The sequence below is a fragment of the Sinohyriopsis cumingii genome, chromosome 11 (genome assembly GCF_028554795.1).
Source record: "Sinohyriopsis cumingii isolate HCF-2022 chromosome 11, ASM2855479v2, whole genome shotgun sequence".
NCBI classification, from domain to species: domain Eukaryota; kingdom Metazoa; phylum Mollusca; class Bivalvia; order Unionida; family Unionidae; genus Sinohyriopsis; species Sinohyriopsis cumingii.
In genome coordinates this window covers 1478579-1502314 of record NC_142971.1, presented here as the reverse complement: position 1 = coordinate 1502314, position 23736 = coordinate 1478579, and the positions used below count along the sequence as shown (strand labels likewise).

Sequence of the window (23736 nt, the reverse complement as noted above, 5' to 3'; positions counted from 1 at the left end):
CTATCTATCTATCTATCTATCTATCTATCTATCTATCTATCTATCTATCTATCTATCTATCCGGTGGCCTAGTGGTTTGAGCGTCCGCCTCGGAAGCGGGAGGTCGTGGGTTCGAACCCCGGCTGAGTCATAACAATGACTTACGAAAATGGTACTAACAGGTGCCTCGCTAGGCGCTCAGCATTAAGAGGTTAGTATTAGGACTGGTCGGCGTGGTGTTAGGATAATGTGTCTGGGTGGGACATAATGCCACATGTCTGCAGCATGATGCTCCAGTGCTAGATATCACTATAAACTGCCACACTGCCGACGTCGTAGCGATTGACTAAAAAATTGTTAAAGCTACGTTAAAAATCCTAATCACACACACACACACACACACACACACGCATCTATCTATCTATCTATCTATCTATCTAGTAGTGCCTTGTCTGTATATATTGTATATCATTTATTGTAATTGCATTTATATTTGCTAATAACTGAAATACTAATAAAATATACAAACAAATGAAAGCTTCCTTAAAATACATTTGATTTGGTTTGTTAACATGCTGATGAAATGGGACATTAGTAACTTAGAAAGGACACAAAGAGACGGCCAAACAATATATTGTTAACTGGACTGGCATCTTGTGATAGCTTACAATATGGCACTAATATTATATATAATAGCTTGTAAGTCGAGTCAAACTGCAAACAATAAAGATCGTGATCTGCTGTAGCATAATGCGATGCAGATCAGGGTCTACTCTGTTTTACTGATTACTCCTAACAAACTGCACAGACCCGGATCTGCCGGCTCATCATGCGACTGTTGATTTGGGTCTGTCAGTTTGAAGTAAAACTCGTCTAATAAGTGAGTACATACAGTATAAAGCAGTTTTATGAAACTCGCTGAAATGATTCAGGATCCGTCAGTTGTTTTTTGTAACTAGGTTACTTTATTGTGAGAATATATAATTATGAAGGAACACCCATAAGATAGTTACTGAAGAATTAGACTCTCCTCCTTAACTTTGGTACAGCAGTGAGTGAGAGAGAGAGAGAGAGAGACATATATATATATAGAGAGAGAGGACTACTAATCGAAATGCAGGGCAGTGATTGCAAAATATAATGTTCTTGACGTTTTATTTATTATTTTTGTTTTTATCTACCAGATTCTTGGAATTTATGAGGAACATCCACACAGACACAAATATACGAATGTTTAATCAATAAGTAAACATAAAAAATAAACATTATAGATCATCAAACATTTTGTACTCAACGGTAATCACATTGCATGGGTAAAATTGGATCAAAATCTAAAATAAACATTTCAAAATACAGAATCATAGTGACCGAAAATTAAAAGTTCACTTTCAAAAGTGTTGAAATTTCGTCCTGATAAAATAATATGGTTCATTGAAACGGTATAGGATGATAGTACTTTGATTCTAGGATTGATTTTGCTACATATTCTCACAGAATTATGGTACCCCACGCATTATTTTTAAGAAGGAACTTCATTTTCTCTACCCAGTGACCTTGAACGATAGAATGTCAGTCTAACTCAGTTACTCTACCCAATCGCCTTGAACAATGGAAGGACCGTCTAACTAAATTTCCCTACTCAATCGCCTTGAATGATATAAAGTCAATCTAATTGAAACATACAAAAACAGCAAATAAGCATGTGCATATATACTGGATGATGTCAGTAGCATGGTTTGTTACCATCCCTATAACTACCTACTTATGGCTGAACATGCCAAGCAATGAATCATTATTAAATGTACAAAACTCTAAAATAGATTAACTTAAACTGGAAGATACATTGCTGGTCATTACTAAGAACATAAATACATTTGCAAAACTCTACGATGATAAAAACTTAAATTGGAAGATAGATGGAGGGTAATTACAAGGAATAAATTATACAAATTATACAAACTGGTTCAAGCGTTTCATATTCATGATGTTTTTGATTTAACAAATTCAACATTTCGGTGCTAAATTTCAGTATTTCCAACAAGCGTTGGGAAATAGATTTATTAGTTGTTTAATATTTCTCTCTCAGATAACAATCCCAAATGCGGAAGTATATCTTAAACATGGGATCGAAAAAAATTTCATTTCCCTTATTTCTTTTCTTTCAAAATCTACTGGAAATTATTTTCCCTATTTTACAGACTGGCTTGACTTCAAAGCAATGCTGTTCATACTTATATAAAATGTGGTAGAAAATTGGATTTTGATGAGCATGTTTTTTCACGACTATAAATTCGACTTGTTGCTGCACCTGGACGACATAGACAAATGCATGCACATCCTTTATGAGGACGCTTACAGACTTGATTCTTCTTCTTCGTATTAGTATTAGTATTAATATTAGTATTATTATTAATATTAGTATTAGAATTAGTATTACTATTAGTATTAATATTAGTATTAGTATTAATATTAGCTAATATTAGGATTAATGTTAGTTTTAGCATTAGTGTTAATATTAGTATTAGGATTAAGATTAGTATTTGTATTAATGTTAATATTAATATTAGTATTAAAACGAGTAATATCAAAGAATGGTAAGGAAGAGAACATAGTTCATCATACACAAAATTAATTCTTTTATTAGGCTTTTAATAGTTATCAGAAAATGTAAGATTGATATTTTCATAGGAAACCTTTGTGTTTGTGGAACCTTTAATATTAATATTAAGCCAGTAAAGCGGCCAACGAATGAAACAGCGGCGATTATTATGGAAAAATTTAATTCATCTTTCATGTTTTTATCATCAAATCCAGAATTTTGTTTCAATGAGATGGCAGCTTAGCACGTTGAGTATTTCTCTACTAGCAAATTTAATTCTTGGGTTCAAGTTTCATGCGAGACAATAAATTAGTCCTAAATATAAAAAAAGTTAATGGAACCTTGTGTTCAGCAGAGTGAGGGATGTAATGAATTTTGTTCTGCATTAGATCTAACATATACGTTTCAGATGAATAAAAGCAAGGATGTTTTTCACTCCTTGCTTTTATTGACTAATGGTACCTATAGTAAACAAGAAACAGTGTATGGCGATAGCAGTCAGCACAGTAGGGGGACACCTCAGATGCCACCAGACATTGTCAATTTGCCACTTTTAAGCTCTGTTTCCGACATCTACGACATTCAGCGAGTTACAATTTTTTGCGATGCGTTGACGGATGCTGGCGATGGTAAACACAACACAGTGTGTAATAAGTGCAGCCAATATGGCGGCAAAAAATGCAACCGGAAACTTCCATTGTGCTTCGTTCCAGTTTGTGGGAGGGTAGACTGCCTTTCCTGACAGGTCAAGGTATATATACGAGAAACTGATATACACAGCCCCGTATAAGGTAATGAGATAAAAATGGAGAAGGCGGATCGGCTTGGCGGACACAATTAGATGCAGGAGAGCATAAATGCCGTTTACAAGATGTTTATTAAAACTGCTCACAGTCGTCTCGATATAGGCTGAAAGAACAATAGACTGACCTTTTACTAAGATAAGAGACGCAAATGTAAAAATACATATATATTTACACACACACACACGCATATATATATATATATATATATATATATATATATATATATATATATATATATATATATATATGTTTCTACTTATTAACATGGTCTTAAAAATTCCCAGAAAAGTTACACTAGAATGACAGTTATTGCCTAACAGATATTTGACTTCTTTTTCACAGCTAATGTTACTATGCACACTAATACAACTGGATTTAATAAAGAAATTCGGTCAGTTAGATTGAAAATTTTTATTCAGAAATACTTGACTCTGCTAAGCCATCTACACGGCTTTAAAGCAGCTTTAGTGAAATTAAAATACCTGGGTTGAAGACAATTCCATAGGACCAGTAACCAATGGTAACCGCAAGTGCTGCCTCCCATGCCACTGTATAAAGGATCCAAAGGACTTTGTGGTACCATGACATAGTATTATCTTGACCGGCTGTCAACAGAATGATTTTTCTTATTACAAATACCAAGAAGTTTGATAGTCACTCGTTTCTTTTTGTCCCTGTTTTGTCTGTTCTTTTCGTTCGTGTGTTTTATTAGAGCAATGAGAAAAATTCCTTCTACAGGCTAATAATTATATATTAAACCTAGCAGTGCGGAGTTTTATAAAAGCCTCGGTTATTAGAATTAGTCAGCAAATTATAAACAAGGTTACGAATCGTTTTTAATTGCGACATCACATGTATTCATTAAGATCACCAATTTTGAAACTTATCAGATTTAACGTATTTCAAAGGTGACCTTTCCTTGCTCCTGCCTTTACTGCAAACTGCTACAGTTCATAATGACAACTTTTTTATCAGTTCGAACTTAAATCATTGTGCTCAGCTGTATGTATCCTACATTAGTTCAAACAATCTCGTCGTTCTTGAATAGCAAAACCTTATACAGAGGCAAAACAGCTGTATGTACCCTAGATTAGTTCGGACAATCTCGTTTCTTGAAAAGGTAAATACTTTTCCAACGGCAGACACCTGTATGTACCCTAGATTAGTTCGGACAATCTCGTTTCTTGAATAGTAGAGACTTTTCCAGAGGCAAAACAGCTGTATGTCCATAGATTAGTTCGGACAATCTCGTTTCTTGAATAGCAAAGACTTTTCTGGAGGCAAAATAGCTGGATTTACACCAAGTTAGTTCGGACAATCTCTTTTCTTGAATAATAAGGAATTTTCCAAAGGCAAAATAGCTGAATATACTTACTGTCTTTGAGCAGATCTCTGCGAAACGTATATGTCAACAGCACCGTGATTAAATTCCAAACCGTCATCGCGGTCAACAAAACGTAGCTCCAGTTTGTTAGGTATATCAGCCACAATGCAGACGGATATCCAATGCTTTCTTGCGTCCATACGGCATCTAAAACTAGCATGGTTACATGGTAGACAGTCCATACAGACACCCATATAATATACAGCACATTGGGTCCGCACTAGAATAAAAGCATTATTATTTATATAAATCCATTGCTGATATGTTTCTCCACTTTCTGGCTAGAAAAACTAATCCCACTCTATTGATAATATATTCAATTTGATCAAACAAGTACATGTTCCATTTTGCTATCTAACCCCCCCCCCCTTTTATACGAACTTTTCTTTGAGATGCACCCTTTCCTTGGTTCTTCATACATTTAAACTAGGTTATCGACGTTTTTTTCCCTTATTAACATGTAACCCAAATGTTATTAAAATAGAATATCATGTTTAAGCAGTATCAATTAATAAAAAACTATTTGTACTTAATCTTTCTTCAGCATGCTTTTAATTGCGCCTTGTAACCTATGCATCGTCTTGTAAATGAACATTTAACCGACTAAAGTCTTACATGATAAGTGTTGTGATTTGAACAGTCTTAAGGAGATTCCAGTCGATGACATGTTGTCTCCAGCGATGATTTGCCGTATAGAAGACTACTATTAAAATCCAGAGACTCATGTGATACATACATACTGTGTGGGGTAAATCACACAGTTCACTAATGGATAAGTGCCTCTCGCTGTTTTAACGTGAGCAAGCGTGTTCGGTATATGCTATGTATTGTTTAGTGTTTAAACATATTTTATTGACTCAATAGCATACAATGGGATTGGGCACAAGTTCTAACAATTTAAATTAGCCCTCACCTTCTCACCTTGCATGATACAACATAATAATCTAAAATAATTTGAGAGAGAGAGAGAGAGAGAGAGAGAGACAGAGGAAGGCACAATGTCAGTAATCACGATTTGAGTACATGTTTGGAATTGCCCTGTTGCGGTTACATATTTGCATACATGATGCAAATTTTAATATTTTTCTCTTGCATCGCTTTTTACCCAAAACATTGAAAGTAAAATTCCCATCAGCTCAGTTCGTTGTCTAAAGTACTTGGAACAGAACATGAAACAATGCACGGTGGTTTCGATCCCACCGCATGAACAAAAATTGGTATCAACAAGTTGAATCAGGTAAAGATAGGCTTTTAATGAACAAGATGTTGCAATCTAGTACGGATAATATTCAAGGCTGGATTAATAAAACTCGGCATTTTGATAGATACAATATTTGGACATAAACACTTTTTAAAGCACTGAAAGACATATTAAATTGAGTATCCTGTTTGAGATTACTCCACTAGGATGCTGTTGAGGGTATAAAAGATGATTTGGTAAAATGTATCCTGAAATTGCAAATAACCAAAGTTATAATTTGTTTGTTTGGACGCAAAGGGGGAGGGGGGAATTCAATAAGATAGTCTGGAGTTTTACTCTTTTTAATGCTGTAAAGTGTAAATAACTTTTGTTGTGTTTTTCTTCTTCTGGACTAAAGACTTTCCCACCCTGTTTCAGAATAGAGACATTGCCTATTAGCGGATTTTTGAATTCCTGTAATTATTCTTGCCGCTTCAGGCTGTAGTTTTTCCATTTTTTTCTTTCTCTGAATCGATCAACTAGCATCCGTCCCAGACTACACTGGCATATTCCAAGCTAGGCCTGACACAAGTTTTATACAGTTTTGATGAAATTTGCCTGCTAAATTTGTATTTTAGTTTTTGTTGATTAGCTTTTCGAGATGATGCTGTTTTTAAAATGCTATCAATGTGACAAGTCTATTTGGTATTTGATGAAAGTAATAATCCTAGATGGCAATGAGAATCAAAATATTTAAGTTCGATTTTATCAAAAACATGTTCAGGATTATTTGTAAAGTTAATATTCGTGAAAAACGTAGCCCCTGTACTTTTTCCGGATTAAACTTTAAGAGCCATTGCTTTGAATCAGTTATGCTGTTTTAATAAATCATTATTCATGACAAGCTTTATCTAGGCACAACATGGGGATGAATAATGCAGAGATGATCATCTGCAAAAAGACAGTGAGAGAGCTCATGCCATTGGCAAGAACGTTTATATAAATTAAAAACAAGAGTGGCCCAAGCAAGGATCCTTGTGGCACACCAGCATTTATAATCATTTCCCGTGAATAAGTAACGTGTAAAACGACCGTTTGTTTTCCATTACTTAAATAACTTTCAAACCATGTTATCAGATTACCTGTTTAAATAGTAAACCTCGATGCCAGACCCGATCAAAAGCTTTTGATAGATCATAACATTGTTACGTGTTTTTATACTCTAATAAATAACAAAAATGAAAGAGTGAAAGCAACAGGTTTTAAAATATTTAAAATTAATTTATTTCCATGGAAAAAAACAATGTAAAAATGAAGAAAAAAATAAGAACTTACAGTTTAAAAAAATCAAATCTAGAAATAATCCAAGAATATCCACGAATTGAATTTTAGAAGTCCTATAAATGAAATGTTCTAATGAATTTAAGTTCGAGTCCCGACAAAAATCCAAAATGGAAGGCGATGACGTATACTGTAGCCTTTATAGTACAGATGTGTCTACAGTTCTTTGTTGATCTACAAACAATATTCTGGTGTTTGAATTTCCGAATAAAATTTAAATAAATGTTTTTATCCAAGATGTCTGTATGAGCGCTCAAATATTTCCAGGAAAAATAATTTATCTTTTAGAATCCAAATAATCTGAATGCAAATTAAAATATAACTCGAAACTGGTCATAAACAAAGCGAACACTTTACGTCCCAGTGTTTAGAAGTCTCACTAATTAATTTCTCTATAAACAAAGGTTATACAGTCAAAAAAGGCACAAAATAGATACCCGTATGAGGGTCACGTGATCACATTCCAGAACAGTTTAGAAGCTATTTACATGTCTAAGTTTACGTATTCCAGTACATCCTCAATCTCACTCTATGTATCCCACAATAAAAATAAATAGAAAGGAAGAAGTTGTGTACTTGATTCTCAATCAAGACCAGGAACTAGGTCAGCAAAAAGATACAAAGTTCTGTTTTTAGTTGCTTTCAAATGAACAGTTAGGTCAAACTAATTTCTGGAAAATATCAGATTCCTAGTAAACAAAATTACATTACTTCCAGAAATAATCCAAGAATAATCCACGAATTAAATTTTAGAATTTTATATTTTCCAGAAAAGTAATGAAATTAAAACAAAAAGATTTTAAAACTTACAAACAATTAAATTAAATCAAATATAAATTAAATCAAATATACAAAACAAAACACAGAATAACAATTTTGTGATTGTTCTAGTGAATTGCAAATACTTTTTGCTATGCTGTTTTATATTCACAAAGATATGTGTTGTCTAAATAGTATTAAGCAAAAGAACTCAACTAGTTTAGACATAATGACATAATTATCGACTTTCGATACAATGGTTTTCCAAAGCGATATACAGCGAGGCGTGTTATTAGTTATATAGTTAGAGAGTGACCATATACGAGATTTATGAGAGCAATGTGTGCAATTCGTAACAGACAATGTACTTGCACCGATGACCAGTCTGAACTTCGCACTGATTCCATATATTTCGTATACCGTCACTAATAGACTGTATGAAAATCCTTTGCATATCACTGCAATAATAACGAGAAAAAAAGAAGCAAGAAACAAACAATGGACTTATCTGTTTGATGGGTTTCGTCAAAAGTTTCAGAGACAGTATATTGTTTCTTTGCAACAAGATATTCATGCAGGGGATTAGCAGTACGCTTACATGGTTTGATATTATTGCCGGAGTTGATTTTCCTGTTTTCCTCAGCGATTTCTGTCACTGTAAGGTATACGAAGCGTTTGATTACCATTGCAAAGGTTGACAGGGAGACGAGTAAATTTGGTAAAATCTAATGCACGAATGGTTGTCGTTCGCTGTATACCAGTGGCGTCACTCGGGTTGGTGTCACCCAGTGCGGTAGCTCATGGTGTCACCCCCATGGTCCTCCTTCCGTAATAGACAATACAGAATCCTTAGTAATGTCATTTTGGTGTCACCCCCTCTGATGGTGTCACCCGGTGCAGTCCGCACCCCCCGCATCCCCCTAGCGACGCCACTGCTCTGCCTGCTAGTCATGTATTTAACTATGATCGGTTATCCGCTTATGAAATCCGACTAGACCGAGCAGTGTGTGCTCTGTAAAATTTGCAATTTTTCATTTTGGTGTCACCCCTCTGAGATGGTGTCACCCGGTGCGGTCCGCACCCCCCGCACCCCCCCCCCAGCGACGCCAGTGTATACCAATTTACGCGATTAATACGGACTCCACGCGACCTAGCGCATTTAATTGTTAGCAAAGAAAGTTTATACAAAATTTTATTGGGTTGATAGATCCTTATGTCAGCCTCATTAAAAGGTATGTTTATTTTTTTCAGTACACACCGTTCATGTCTGTTGTAAGTATCTCGTTGAACACTTTACGTTTTTGCACATGAGTTCGTACTGTCGGCATTGCTGAATTAATAGCTCCAAAGCTGGACAAGGATAAGGTTGAGGTTTATAAACAGTGAATAAAATTTTTTTTTTCTTTTATGCTAGGCCGTGAATGCTGAATTTTCTGATAGAAACAATCTTGATATTCACTGGAGTGAAAAAATATCGTAATTTTGTCACTGCCGTCAGTAGACGCGGATATCATTATAGCCATAAAATTCGAAATAATTCTTAAACGCTTACGTAGTTGAGCGGTAAATATACCACCGCCCGTTAACGACTAGTCTAGTTCAAATCCATAATGTATTATTTTATTTTGAATTGGGAAGAAGAATTACGTTACTGTTGATATTTTATGTGCGAATGATCACAAAACTGAACAGACTATGAACAGTTAACCCTTGACATCGCGCGGAATCTAGTATATCAATCTGTTATATGGTACATCTTCGTAGCCAACACATTTGAGCACAAAATAAAAACAAATTTTATTGCAACAAGTGAATACCGGATAGAATTTTCGTGGGTAAAAATAATGAGTTTTTCATCCATTCGATAAAATATATTATATTAACTGGTTTAAAGCAAATATCCTCTATTAACAGAGATCAAAATGTATGTTCTGGACAGCATCAAATCAAGCGTCTTGCCAACTAGACTATTTGAAACGAGGGACAGAGAAATGTTCTGTGTGTAACGTGGACCGTGACTGTTCGGAAATGGCTTTAGTCTTCAAGATAGATGTGTTTGCTGAAAATCTTTAGTGCAATCTTCCAAAAATTATTGGCGTTTATGACGTTTAAGGAAGAAATCAACAAATCTTTTAAAACATTTTGTCCAGCTGTTATTTTACATCGGCCTACTTTTTGTTAACAAAGGATTTATATTTTAGGTCTTGTCTAACGACTGGAGGAGTAAGAAAAATCAAACTATTTTATTTTTAAATTACGAGAAATGATACACATAAAATACGGATGGATAAAGATATTTCACATTTTAATATAGAAACTTATCAGAAGTTTATGATCGAATATTGATGGCTATTGCTATTCTTATTATTATTATTATTATCATTATTATTATTATTATTAGCAGTAGTAGTAGTAGCAGTAGTAGTAATAGTAGTAACAGTCCTTTCTTATTATTGTTTTCATTATTATCATTATTATTATTCGTTGCAGTAGTAGTGGTAAGATTGATACATTGATAATAATGTTCTTCTTATTATTATATATCTCCTTGATTTCGTAAAAGAGCCTAATGCTGTTTTTAATCTTATTGTAGATTTAGTCCTTAAATAGTTGCTTAATTTAACAAAATATTGCCCGAGTCGTTGCAATATTTACAAACACGCATATCCAACAAAAATAATTGTCTTCTTGCTTCTATGCCCTCATGATATACACTCTATCTTCTACACTTCCATAAAGGCCATGACAGGCGTTCCGTTATCGATTCCACAAATTAAGTAGTAGTTCATTATTCATATTTTCCATTTCTTTGAAACTTATTTAATCTCTCTCCCAGTGTGTTTAGAAAGACACTTTATTGGTTTCATACATTCATAAGTAATCAAAAGCCAACTTTAAACTTACCAGCGATTGCAACATATGCCTCTTGTCTTGTTTGGGATCGTCTTGCGAGACATGATTTAGTGTTACCGAAATGAATAATGGGCCGTTCGCAAGTCTTACGACTCGGTTGTTAGGCAGTAGCTGTTCACACTTAGTGCACAATGTTCATCTATTGACATTCCATCGACTCGAAGATTCCTTTTACTTAGATTATTTTACGTTGTAAATCTATGCATTCAACAAAACTCTCAAGTGACTTTGAGATATCTATCCGAACGAGAACATGATAAACGTGTGAGCTAAATCTTCAGCTGAATAGCTTGCAAGTCATGAAGGTAACTTTACCAGATAGTTCAGTTGAAAGAGGGTGTCTACTACTGCTATACGCAGATATTTTGGAGTTGGCATTAATTTTGTTATTGTTATTATTACAGGATATATTGGATAGAGTGATCGGAATGGCACTTGTTGAAAATACCAGTCATGACAGAACATTATATCAACCGCAGCTTCTTATCTGACTCAGTAAAGACAAAAGATTTTAAAAAATTCCGTGTTTTATAAACTGGTTCACTTAGTATGCACGTTGTATTCAGTGTGTAAGATAGAGCAACAACTAAGCACGCACTGTTCTCCGTAGGGGTAATGTCACAACTTACTCATAGATTTGGGTGTTGTGAATAATTTTCATTGGAAAATAGTAAGGAGTGAATGTTGTATTGCATTCTCAATTCATTAGGCTATTTACAGAGTCATATAAATTTAACGTTCATGCTGTTTTACACTTTCGTATCCCTTTGTGCTATGTTTTGTGTCATTACAGTCTATTGACACAACATACCGAAAAATCTCAGCATTCTCAATAATAAATTAAGTATAAGCTAGACGCCTTGAGAATCTAATAAATACACTTTTATCTAATGTAAACAGCATGACACAACTCAAATCGTTTTACAATTTGACAAAGTTATCACCCTGAGTCATTAAATTTTTAGAGCCTTGTAAGACAACGTCCCTTAAAACTGCTAATGGGTGAGTGTGTCAGGATTCATATGTAGGTGAATTTACTTCTGCTAGGTGATATATAGAAGTGACGTCGAGTAAATATTGTGCAATCAGTCACTGTTACCTTATTTGGATTCTTTTCTTTTTTTGTAAGCCGGTCGAGTTCGTTTTCCGATCATTGTATTAAAGATTTTAGTATAAAAATAAACAATCGTTTTTAATATTAATACTACTGAGATATGTACTGGTACTTTTAATTACACTATACTTGAAAATTAGATATAATTAATGCATTTATTGATACATTGAGCTCTGGATTAATCAGTGAGAATCTCCATGAAATAAATAGAACAAATCAAGCTATTAATGTGAATAATACAACTACTAATGAATATATTCAGGAATTCCCAGAGGCAATTATTTGGGTAGCAAATGGTGTGCCTTTAAAATTCTTGAACATATGCGTAAGTATTATGACTGAACTTTTAAGTAAAAGTATTAAGATTGAAATTTATTCTAAATTGTATTAAAAGTAATTTTTCATTAAATTATATTGAATGTACTTTCCCACTAAAATATATTGAGATAGATGTTATCTGTTTGTGTAATATAACTGTATGCTATAACTGTATGCTATTTTATAAAGATCGCGCTTTATGAGCAGGTGCAGAAATCCATGAAATACATTTCGCTCGTATCTAAATGTTAACAATTTGCGGCATAAAATACATTCCGCTTGTATCTAAATGTCAGCAATTTAGATTTGAGGGAAGCTGCTGAACAGACAAATTATTATATCAATAATGGATGAGTTACGCAGATGGTTCACACGATTTTCCTGGGAAAGATCAAGGGTCATGTTCTGACTGGACTGAACGAAATAAAACACTGTATAAATAGAGAAGCGGGCTTACGAAGGGTTAGTTCATTCCTCGAGTCAGAACAGCTCTGTATTTTCCTTACAGGTAAGACTCGTCTGTGTTCGCAAACTTCTTTAAGGAATGGGCAATTTTTAATATTTGAGACTTTAACGATAAAGTTCATATTTTCCAACATTTTTGTGAGTTCTTTATATTTTATATTATAATATAATGGAAACTTTAATTGTATTTGTGGTATGTATTATTGAAAAAGATGAATTCGCTACCTACTTCATGTGTAGATTTAATTTGGAAATAAAATATTCCTTAAGTAATATTGCTTAATGTTTAGTAACCTGTTCCAAATTAGTATTCTGTTTTAAATTTAGTAAAATACATTTGTTCAAAATGATTGTTGCATTAATCGCAACTGTTGAATTTTATATTCATTGCATATCATGAAGTTAATCGAGATTTAAATTATACAATGAAGTGGATAAGCTCGATGGGAAAGTGAAATTTATATGTATTTTTTTGTATTTTAAATATAAAGGCTTTATAAATATATCTTTAGAATGTAGCATTATATATGTAGCATTATATATATCAAAATAAAGTTCGTTCGTCGAGTCAGAACAGCTCTGTGTTTTCCTCACAGCGATTCTGTACTTCATTCCCCAAGATGTAGCAGCATCAACACGGTTATTGGTGACATCCTTGTTAGAGAGCATGAACTCTTTCTTCTTCTTCTTCTTCTTCTTCTCTCTCTCTCTCTCTCTCTCTCTCTCTCTCTCTCTCTGTAACCATGGGCAACTTAACTTATGAGTAATCACTTCTCATACAAGAGATGAGAGAAAGGTTATGATAAAAACCCGTATCATAAGTATTGATATTCGATTTCGAGTCCATCTTGGTTTGATGTTGAATGTAAACATAAAGAAAGATAATTTTGTAACTGTCTAAATGATAAAGAAACATTTAGTCAGAAGAAAATTAAAAATGTTCAAGTCGAGATGAACTCATCCTACAAGGCACTTATTACAAATTGTCGAGCAAGATTTATAATGGCGGAACAAATAAGTTACTAGAAACTCGCAAGGAGAATGCTTTTAAATACTGGCAGAGTTTGAAAGGATGTGCTACTTAACACCATCATTTTGTTACAGCAATAAATGAATTGGAAGCTTTTTCAGTATGCCATTATACCTGGTGATGCACTTTTAGTGCAGACGATGATGCAATTGACTTAAAAATTTTGTTTGATGAGTCAATCGTTGCCGTTTAGTTTGTATAGTTGAAAACAGCACCCAACGAGTTCACAAGTAGCACAAGTAGTGAATTTGTGGTTATATGGCAAGAATGTTCTCGCGAAAAATTTACTTGTCACGGAATTGTGTGAGTAAAATGTTTATACTTGACACGGAATTGTGTGTAGTAAAATGTTTATATTGACACGGAACTGTGTGTAGTAAAATGTTTATATTGATACGGAACTGTGCTTAAAAAATGTACCTACTTCACACGGAATTGTGTGTAGTAAAATGTTTGTGCATTGATCATCATTGGCGATAGATTCATGTATCAGTCATATTTATTTACAAGTTCTTTAGGTTTATTTTCGTTTGATTACTCGCTGAAGTTACATGTTCCACTAAGGAACGATATAACATCCTTATGTTAAGTTATTGTAAATCCATGCCACTCTTCCCGGTGGAGCTGACATGATTTCTGATTTGATGACATTAAAGTATGTTGAATTCATATTAAGTTCTTGTCATATAATTCCCTTTTCATCGCTGAACTAACGACTACATTGTACATGGTTAGGATGTATGAGTGAGTTTAAGTGAAAACTGAACGTTATAGCACACTGACGTGTCTCAATGTATGTGGTCGGCAGGACTGGGCGCGCTGCATGCAGGGTCCTTACTGAAAGGAGAAGAGGTAACAGTCTTTGGCCACGTGTTTTCAGCTTTGGAACCCGCATGCTGCCTTGGGCCCCGCACATCCTAGGGCCGGGCAAGGCGCGCGGCTCTGATAACATTAATGGAAGAGGGCATGTCTAGAGTAAGGGAGGTACTGCTTTTGAGCCAGGTCCGCACATGTGGTATGTTACGATCTGTACCTCCGATCACGCAAGGATCTGTGTAGCTAAGTGGAGATTTAACGTTGTGTCAGAAGAACGTGTCTCAGCAACATAGGGAGATATTGTTAATGTTTGGAATGGACGCCTGGGGGTATATATTCCCTTTGACAATGTGAGACACGTCCTTGTGTCTCAGTGTTTGCCAGATCCTTCTTTACGATTATACAGATGCAGACAATTCTTGTAACGATTATTTCCAATCGAGATTACAATATATATATATATATATATATATATATATATATATATATATATATATATATATATATATATATATATATATATATATATATATATATATATATATATATATATATATATATATATATGCTACCATTGGTAATAATTAATGGGGACGATATAGAGACAATGGATATCCCAGTCAATAAAAATGTCTCGGGTCGATAAAGCGCCAAGGGGAGTTTAACATGGGGAATAATGAGACTGTATAGGGTTCAGAAAGTATTGGGACTGTAGAGTGTCAACAATATTGGGTATGTTGAAGGACAATAGGAATGGAACAGGTAGGGTGACGTCATGGTACTGGACATTGGCAACAATGTTGCAAGTGGCTGACCTCAATTGGAAGAAACAATGACAGCAGGTAAAAAGCTATAACGCTTGGCGGGGCGGGAAAGAATTTCCTGGCTGTTCTGACCGTTCATACAAAAAACATAAACATCGCCTGGCGGGGCGGGACATATAAATGGATAGACATAGATATAGACAATGAAACAAAGACACAATCATAACACAAACACAAACATAAAACAAATACATACAAATATGGCAAAGAAAGTAAAAATCTTTTCGAGACATATGAGTGCCCTGAAAAGGGCCTTTGGGTTTCTTCTAGTTTCTTTTCCCTCTCCTCTTTCTCCTTCTCCTCCTCTTTCTCTTTCTTCCTCTTCTCATTCTCCTCTTCTTTTCTATTTTTTCATTCCAGGCTCTCATTCTCTGTTTATCCTCTTTTTCCTCCTTCTCGTCCTTTTCCTCTTCAATAATTCCCACAATCTTTCCTTCGTCTTCTTTAAATTGTTTAACCCCATCTTTAGCCTGTTATAACTAGAGGCACCATACTTCAATCTTATCGAAAATTCCTCCACAATCCCCTCGTCTTCTATTGCTTCTTGCAACGTCTTCATAATATCAATGTGATTTTTTCGCGATTTTATATTCAAGGTTGAATTGAGCGAATGACGAATGCTGTATTTTACGTGTCTCAAGCACGGACGTGAAGGAAAACATCCCCTCTCACCAACTACCCATATCACCTACCCAAATTTTTTTTTGAGATGAGAGTGCTAATCTAAAATAAATTTTTATACAAAACAACACACTAATACCAAACTTTTTGTATTTGGGGACAAGGGTTTCCCGTGAAGGAAAAACAAACAGTTTTATCAGTAAAGGGGGTTAGTGTTTATAAACACGCTACTCCACACTCACTCAAATTAACAACTTGAAAAGTGTCTCTTTTCAAGAGATCTGGTTCGCCCTGAGAAGGTCTGTTTTTTTATAACTTCAGACGCACCCAGTTAATGATGGCATCTTCCAGGTCTGGCACCATAGATACAACGCAGAGTCCAGACCAGCTCCCAATTCACAGTTGTGGTTGGGAGCAAAGTGGCCTCTTGAGTGGTGAAATATTCGGAAGAACGCAGACTTGATTCAGAGAAATCTGACGAGTATGTTGACTTTGTCAATTGTCTCTTGTGAATTTCTCGAGACAACGTTCCTCAGTCAACCAACTGAGATTTTGCTGTGGCAAGTACCTGCCAAACTTCCTTGTAGATTTTCCCCTGCAATTGAATTGGCAATCATTGAATATTATTTTTCAAATGAGATTTAAATACTTGTCAAGGCGTTGTCCAACGTTTGACTCCTAGCCAAGCTGATTTATTGAACGAGATGGTAGGCGACTTCAATTACTATGGTCCCATTAGAGGTAGGTAGTGACAGTTCGGAGACCATCAAGCTTGTTCCTGGTAAGATGAATCTTTTTGTTCCCCCTGGTGTAGTGACATACCGCAACTGAAGCACTTGACTTTCTCCGCTTCACCCAAGTAGATAAATCTGGCTCTGGTTAATTCTTCGGGGTTAGGTCCTCCCAGATATTTAGGTCATTTTCCTTGTAAGGTTTGGAATCGACTTTCAAAGTTGCAGTATTCAGGCAAACGCACAGGGAACGAATATTCTTCTTTCACAGCTTCATGTCGATAGTGAAATCCGCAGAAGTTTGCTAAGGGTAGGATGACGTCCGTAGGGTGGTGGACGCATGGTTTTGCGTGGAGGATAACATGGACAAAGCAAACCAGTAAAGTGAAAAGGTGTACGATAATAAGTGGCATCCATCAGGTTTGACAAGCGCAAAATCACTTTCCATAGTAGATATGGTAGTAGTAGTCATAGCAAAGTTACCATGATGTGGTACTGAATCGCCGAGGCCACAGCGTATGGCATCCCTTCAATTGCAATGTACAGCACTGCACTCCATCGAACTAGAATGATTTATGTTTGTTAGTATTCATCTTCCTCGATTGGTGTTTGTAGTCACAATGAACTATCGGTCTTGGACGTTTTCCCTTTTTATATGCTGACCAATATCGACGTGTCCGTAAGGTAAAGTGAAGTGGTTGGGAAGTCTTACTCGCTTCTGGTATACGATTTTATACACGTTTTCCAAAGGTCGACTGACGATTTGGTGTGTGGCTAAACGTACAATCTTGTGAGATTGGTAGTTGGTCACTTTAAAGTCTCGATCCTTTCCAGACTGCAAGGCTTCTTTCAATACCCAAAAGTTCACTACTTGACTGGTGCAATGATTGATAGTCAATCCTTGTTTGTCCCGGTATTAGTAGCTGTAATTTTTGGGACCGCCACTAGCAAAACTTAGAATCTTGTCGTCGGGGTGCTCGTCCCTCCAGGTTCTCCAAAACGGTCTCCTTCGATAACAGGGTGACGGGGACCCTGGCGATCAATGTAGATGCAACTGTTGGTGCCCAAATACAGCACACGATCTCCTAATTGTTGCAACGCTTTGGGCTGTCATGTAGGCCCCAATGATGACATTTCCATATTTGTCGGCCTCTACAAATCCCAGTTTTTCTTCGTAATTGACTAAGATCAAGTCTTCACGTGTTTCATGGTTTAAGTTTTGTCGTGAATCATCTGAAAGTAGCGGAAAGGAGCAGACAAATATTCCGTCTTGGGTAAACAAGGTCGTTTTGCCATATTTTTCCCCACAAGCAATTTAACATCACTTTGACAAACGATCGCCTTCCTTCGTTTTTCTCCTCGTGGTCTAAAGTGATAGCCACTGGCTTCTTGTTCAAGTTTCAGAAAGGCATCCACGTAGTCTGCGAAAATGCCCTTCTAAGTCTCGTCGCCTTTGTGGTATTTTTCTGTCTTGGGAAAGGGGTAAATTTCGTACACTTCTAATAATTGGTATCCCAGTTCCAGAGCTTTAAACAATTCCACGCTGACCTCCGTTCCTTTCAGGACTCGTTCTTCATGGGTGTGCTGACAAGATTGGTCTTGCCCAAGTAATTCATCAAATCTTTAAACTTCACTTGTCCTACTTGCATGGAAATTATTTTGGCTCCGTTCAAAGTAACTTTCTAACATTCGGTGTATTGTCCCGAGAAATTGTGAGCCATCATCGTGGCATAGCTATGGCAATCTCCATAACGTTCAATGTCCTTTTGGCTCCACGTCTCGTCAATAGATCCTCGAAAGATTTTTTCACGCCCTCCAGGAATCTTGCTGCAGTGAGGGCCATGATAAATTATAGGCTCTTGGATGCACTTCTCGCACGTTCAATGAGCCACGCAGAAATTAGGAACGTGAATGCCGGTCTCTTGCATGCATTCGAAATCAAAAAAGATTAAATTCCCTTTCTTCTTCTAGTCATCTTCTTCCTCTTATTTGGAATGGTATTTTTGAATGTAGCAATTGTGTTCCAAGTCGACGATTTGGTGTCAAATGTGACATTGATTTTTTGCTGAACATACGTGTGCCTTGGCACTATTGCTACGTTATGCCTTGTTGACAAGTAGGCCACAATCTCAGGAGTTGACATGCACTTTTCCGTTTTGAACCTTCTGTCATCAGATGTTGTTGGTAACAGGCAGGGCTGACAAAAGTTCGTTGACAAGCAAGGCAATGCACTCGTTGTTGTCCTTTTTTTAATTGCAAGGTTTAGGGGCCAAACATCCCTCACATTATGATTCACAATGCTTGTGTTGCTATCGATTGGTATAGCCATATTCACATTTCTCAAAATAACCGTATCCCAGGAATGCAATGATACTAGTAATGGCATCGAAATGTTGATCGTGATGATAGACGTGAATGTATTTTCAGTATTTGAAATTTTTAATCGAAACAACAGTGGTCCACGCACTTCTTAAGGGTGCACTTTCAACGTGTAGCGTGGTGCTAATGCACCTTGCAAGTTTTGCATTTCAGGAATGCCACAGGGTGCATCTTTGGACAGGCCAGCTTGTTGTAACAGGAGTTCTGCTTCGCTTTGTTGTTTTTCTCGGTCCGATCGTTGAATAGTTTTCCAGGCTCTTTTCCTTTCTACCATGTCGTTCTTGTCGGCATACATTCGTCCCGCCACAATAGCCCTGGCTAAACACATATGGTCTTGAGGATTGTTAATTTTGACGAGGCTACGCTTGATGCTACGAAGGTTGTCCAGCGATAACACTTTACTGCGTTGCCCGGTCACTTTGGGAAGAGAAACGTGGGCCATGTACAGTGTCGTTTTTTCTGTCGGTGGAAGTTGTTAATTCTGATGGACTGCTAAACTAGATCCTAACGAGGGACTTCATACTGTCGTGATAAATGGAAAATCTCAAGCGATCATCTTCTTTGGCTTTACATTGTCGTGTCAGTGTGGTTAACAAATATTCTCGCAATTCGGTGATGAACTCTTTTGCATTCTTCAGCGGTACTTCGGACTTGAAATCTTTAAACTTCACCGTGGATCTGAGCCAAGACTTTAGCTACTGTTCGAGGCCGATAGTGCAAAAGGTCAAATGACTAAATTTTAAACGCCATATGTCCCTTTATGTCAATGTAAGACCAGTGTCTTCCACGATGTTTGAGGAAGAGAAGAAGATCCGTGCGATGCCCTCTGTGTTAACTGAGTGGCGTTAAAAAAAAAAAACAAAGACCCTTTCAGGGCCACTGATATGTCTTTGAAAAGCTTTTACTTTCTTTGCCATATTTGTGAGGATTTCGTTTGTGTTTGTGTCTTTGTTTCTTTGTCTATGTCTATGTCTATCCATTTATATGTCCCTCCCCGTCAGGCGATGTTTGCGGATTATTTTTGTAGGAACGGTCGGTACCGCGCGGAAGTTCGTTCCCGCCCTGCCAAGCGTTATAGCTTTTTTTCTCCAGCTGTCACTTTTTCACCCGATTGAGGTCAGCCGCTTGCAACATTGTTGCCAATGTCCTGCACCTTGACATCACCCCACCTGTTCGATTCCTATTGTTCGTATACAGACCCAATATGTTTTGACGCTATACAGTCCCAATATTTTTGGACGCTATACAGTCCCAATATTCCCATTGTTAAATTCCCCTTGTCGCTTTTATCGGCCCACGACCTTTTTGACTGAGATTTCTCTTGTCTCTATATCGTCCCCATTAACTACTATTAGTTGTCAATCAAGCGAAATTTTGGCGACAGCTGTAGTCAGAAGATATATTTAGTGTCAGCCAAATGGTAAACAATATTCCCAAAGATTTGTTTTATTATCTAAATGCATTAGCCGGTTCTCGAGTATGAGCACAATAACAAAAGTGTTGAAACATTATTATTATTATTATTATTATTATTATTATTATTATTATTATTATTATTATTATATAGCAACTTTTTGGCGTCAGCATTTATTCCATGTAAATCTCATTAGGCTGTAATGTGTTTAATAATCGTCTACAGAATATGTATGGTATGCATGGGTTCACACTCAACGATTTTCTTTAATGCATCTTTTTATTTGATTCTATTTCTGATGAAAACTTATATAACCGTCTCCTGTATATTTATGAAATTGAGAAAAAGATACACTCGCACTTCACGACTAAAATGAACAAACAGACAGACTCATCCTGTGAATGCCGCATTAACTAATTTTAGGCAATATATTTCACGTGTAGAAAAACAAACCTATACTGCCAAACACATTTAACACACAGCCAAACAGCACTGCCAAACACATTTAACACACAGCCAAACACATTTAACACACAGCCAAACAGCACTGCCAAACACATTTAACACACAGCCAAACAGCCAGAGCAGACAATCTCACAATTTCCTCCAAAAGATAACAAAAGGCAGTTTCCTCATGTGAAACGTATGACGCAATAAGGCATTTCAGTTTGAGATCGGACAAACGCGTAATGTCCCTCAGTTAAAACATACATTTCAAAATGGCGCCTTAATGTTAATTTCCAGTTTGGCTTAGTGAAGTTTCGATCCTTCTTAACACATGACTCCAGTTTGGCTCTTTTTTAGCAGTCGAACACTACTGTTATGGCATGCTGCTAATAACGAAACAAATAGTGTTTGTTTATGCAATATTCGTAAATCTCGTTTAAAAGTAAATTTCGGCGTGAACCTCTTCAGAATCTAATAGTTTATCTAAAATATTTCAATATTAGAGAAAACAAGCACCAACGAAATATGCATAAATCATGATAGCAGTTATTGAATATAATAAGTGAAATTTCTTCTTCTATATATTTATCTATAGTTACTGTACATGTGTTCGCAATATTGAATATTTCTGGATTTTAAACACGTTCAAACAGCGATATCGGTACAATAAATGGACATTCCTAAAGATTTAGAATTTATCAGCTTACCTGCAGTTTGACAAAAAGATCGGGTCTGTTGTGTGAAAATCCTAAATTCCTCAATTGGAACTCGGCCTTGAAATCTTCCGTAAACATCATTAAAATTGTTTGACCTTATTTGCATGCAAAACTAAACGTAAAATTTAATGACCCCATCAACCTGTATGAAACTTAGTATCAATGTAACAGCAGAAAGTATTTCTTCTTTTGATGTTTCAGATTTTGTCTCCGTAGGTTACTGATACTACCCAATAATGAACGAGAATAGGGTACTGTTGTAAATATTTGCTACTGTGGCCCATAGTGCTGCTGTGATTTATGGTTTGGTGACCTTAAACTATTTTTATTCTTATCACTCTTAAATCCAGTTTCTTCCTTAATGTAAAGATATACTGTATATGTATATGATATAACACAGGTTGAGGTGCTGTGTGGAGAGGTAAGTCGGAGCGCAGATTGGAGTGTTTACTTTTATCATGAGTAGGACTATGCGTGTCGGCTCATAACGCAGTTTGTAGAGCACTTTTCTGGAGTTTTGGAGATTCCTTGAATAAGCCCAGATCAAGCCATGTATTTTTGCAATTTACGTTTGGTCTTGTGAGAAGCATTTCCGCATCTCCACTTCCATCCAGGCTGGGGTGTGTGTGTTTGTGTGTGTAGTTAAGTGAAAGTTGATTTTTTAATAAAGATGAGTGTTTGAAAAAGAGCAAATGTAACAGGTAGGACTTGGCTCGTCGGCTAAAACAGTAGTAGTATATAGGGATAGTATAGCGACAATGGGAATTAGCATTAAAAACACCCTTGGGAACATATAGCGACAATGGAAATTTAACATGGAGAAAAATCGTGGGAACATATAGCGACAAGGGAAATTAACATGGCAATAAATCGTGGGACTGTTGAGCGACAAGGGAATTGAATATGGAGAAAAATCGTGGGACTGTTTAGCGACAAGGGAATTGAACATGGGATTTTTTTTAAAATTTTTTTAAAAAAGGGGTAGGCAATTCAAAGACTATCTCTTTTCGAGAAATATGGCTGGCCCTGAAAAGGGCCTTTGGGTTTATGTTAATATGCCCTTAACATAAAGGGCATTTGCGACATCTTCTTGTCCTCAAACTTCGTCTTACAGCAGGGCCATACATCAGAGTCCGCTTGAGGCAACCTTGTCTCTCTATATAGACTCTTCTTATCCACAGGCTGCTGTTGGTCCTGTGGACAACGGTCCACTTGGATCGGACATACATGAGCATGTCCGTCCTGAACATCATCGTTGACACAAGGGTTGAAGATTCAACGTCGGTCCACATGTTGAGGCTCCGAGAATAGGTGAATCAATGCAGTGAACGGCGCTTATTTATAGGGACAGAAAGGATTGAAACGGATTGAGTTCATTCACCAGTCCTAACACGCGTTACAGAATTCAGTCAGCCCGCATCCAATCTGAAGAGAGCAGTCTGTGACGTCACGTAGTCTATATAGATTCGCTAGCGCTTGTGTGCAGTCAATCTATGCGACAGTGATTCAACATGACGGAAACTCAGAAAACGATCCAATGGGGTGCACAAATAGGGGAGACCGCCCAAGGGAACCCGGACTTACTTTCAGAAGAGGTGAATTGGGATTTTGTGGATTTTCTCTCCTCGCAAGAATTTGTTCCGGAACCTTCGTTACCTTCTTCATTACCGCAAGTGGAAAATTTTAGACAGAGACAGAAAGAAGAATTGGAGAAATTTATACAACGACAAAAGGAAGCGGAACAGGCTTTTCTCCTACAGCAACAGCAACAAGAAGAAGAGGTAAGAAAAAAACAACAGCAGCAACAGCAAGAAGAAGTAGCAGCAAAGAAACAAGAGGGTGAAAATCAAACGGTCACGGTACTGTTGGACATTTTAGCGGAGTTAAGAAGTCTGAAACA

General features: G+C 36.4%; 1 protein-coding gene across 1 annotated transcript; it reads right to left on the bottom strand.

Annotated features, from left to right (window-relative positions):
- Positions 1–1198: 1198 nt before the first annotated feature.
- LOC149787509 (protein rolling stone-like) lies at positions 1199–22072 on the bottom strand. Its single transcript, XM_089973630.1, has 4 exons — positions 21828–22072; positions 4760–4988; positions 3867–3989; positions 1199–3487 (listed from the first exon to the last, which is right to left on the bottom strand). Exons 1-4 carry the CDS (start codon positions 21915–21917, stop codon positions 3132–3134), a joined length of 798 nt encoding a protein of 265 aa, XP_089829756.1. The 5' UTR covers positions 21918–22072; the 3' UTR covers positions 1199–3131.
- Positions 22073–23736: the final 1664 nt, after the last annotated feature.

Excerpts from the sequence above, each read along its gene's own strand:
- LOC149787509 (XM_089973630.1), bottom strand. The coding sequence starts at position 21,917 with ATGATGTTTACGGAAGATTTCAAGGCCGAGTTCCAATTGAGGAATTTA. Across the intron at positions 4,989-21,827 it reads ATCTTTTTGTCAAACTGCAG|TGCGGACCCAATGTGCTGTA; the intron begins GTAAGCTGATAA and ends CTTTTATTCTAG. Across the intron at positions 3,990-4,759 it reads CAGAGATCTGCTCAAAGACA|CCGGTCAAGATAATACTATG; the intron begins GTAAGTATATTC and ends TTCTGTTGACAG.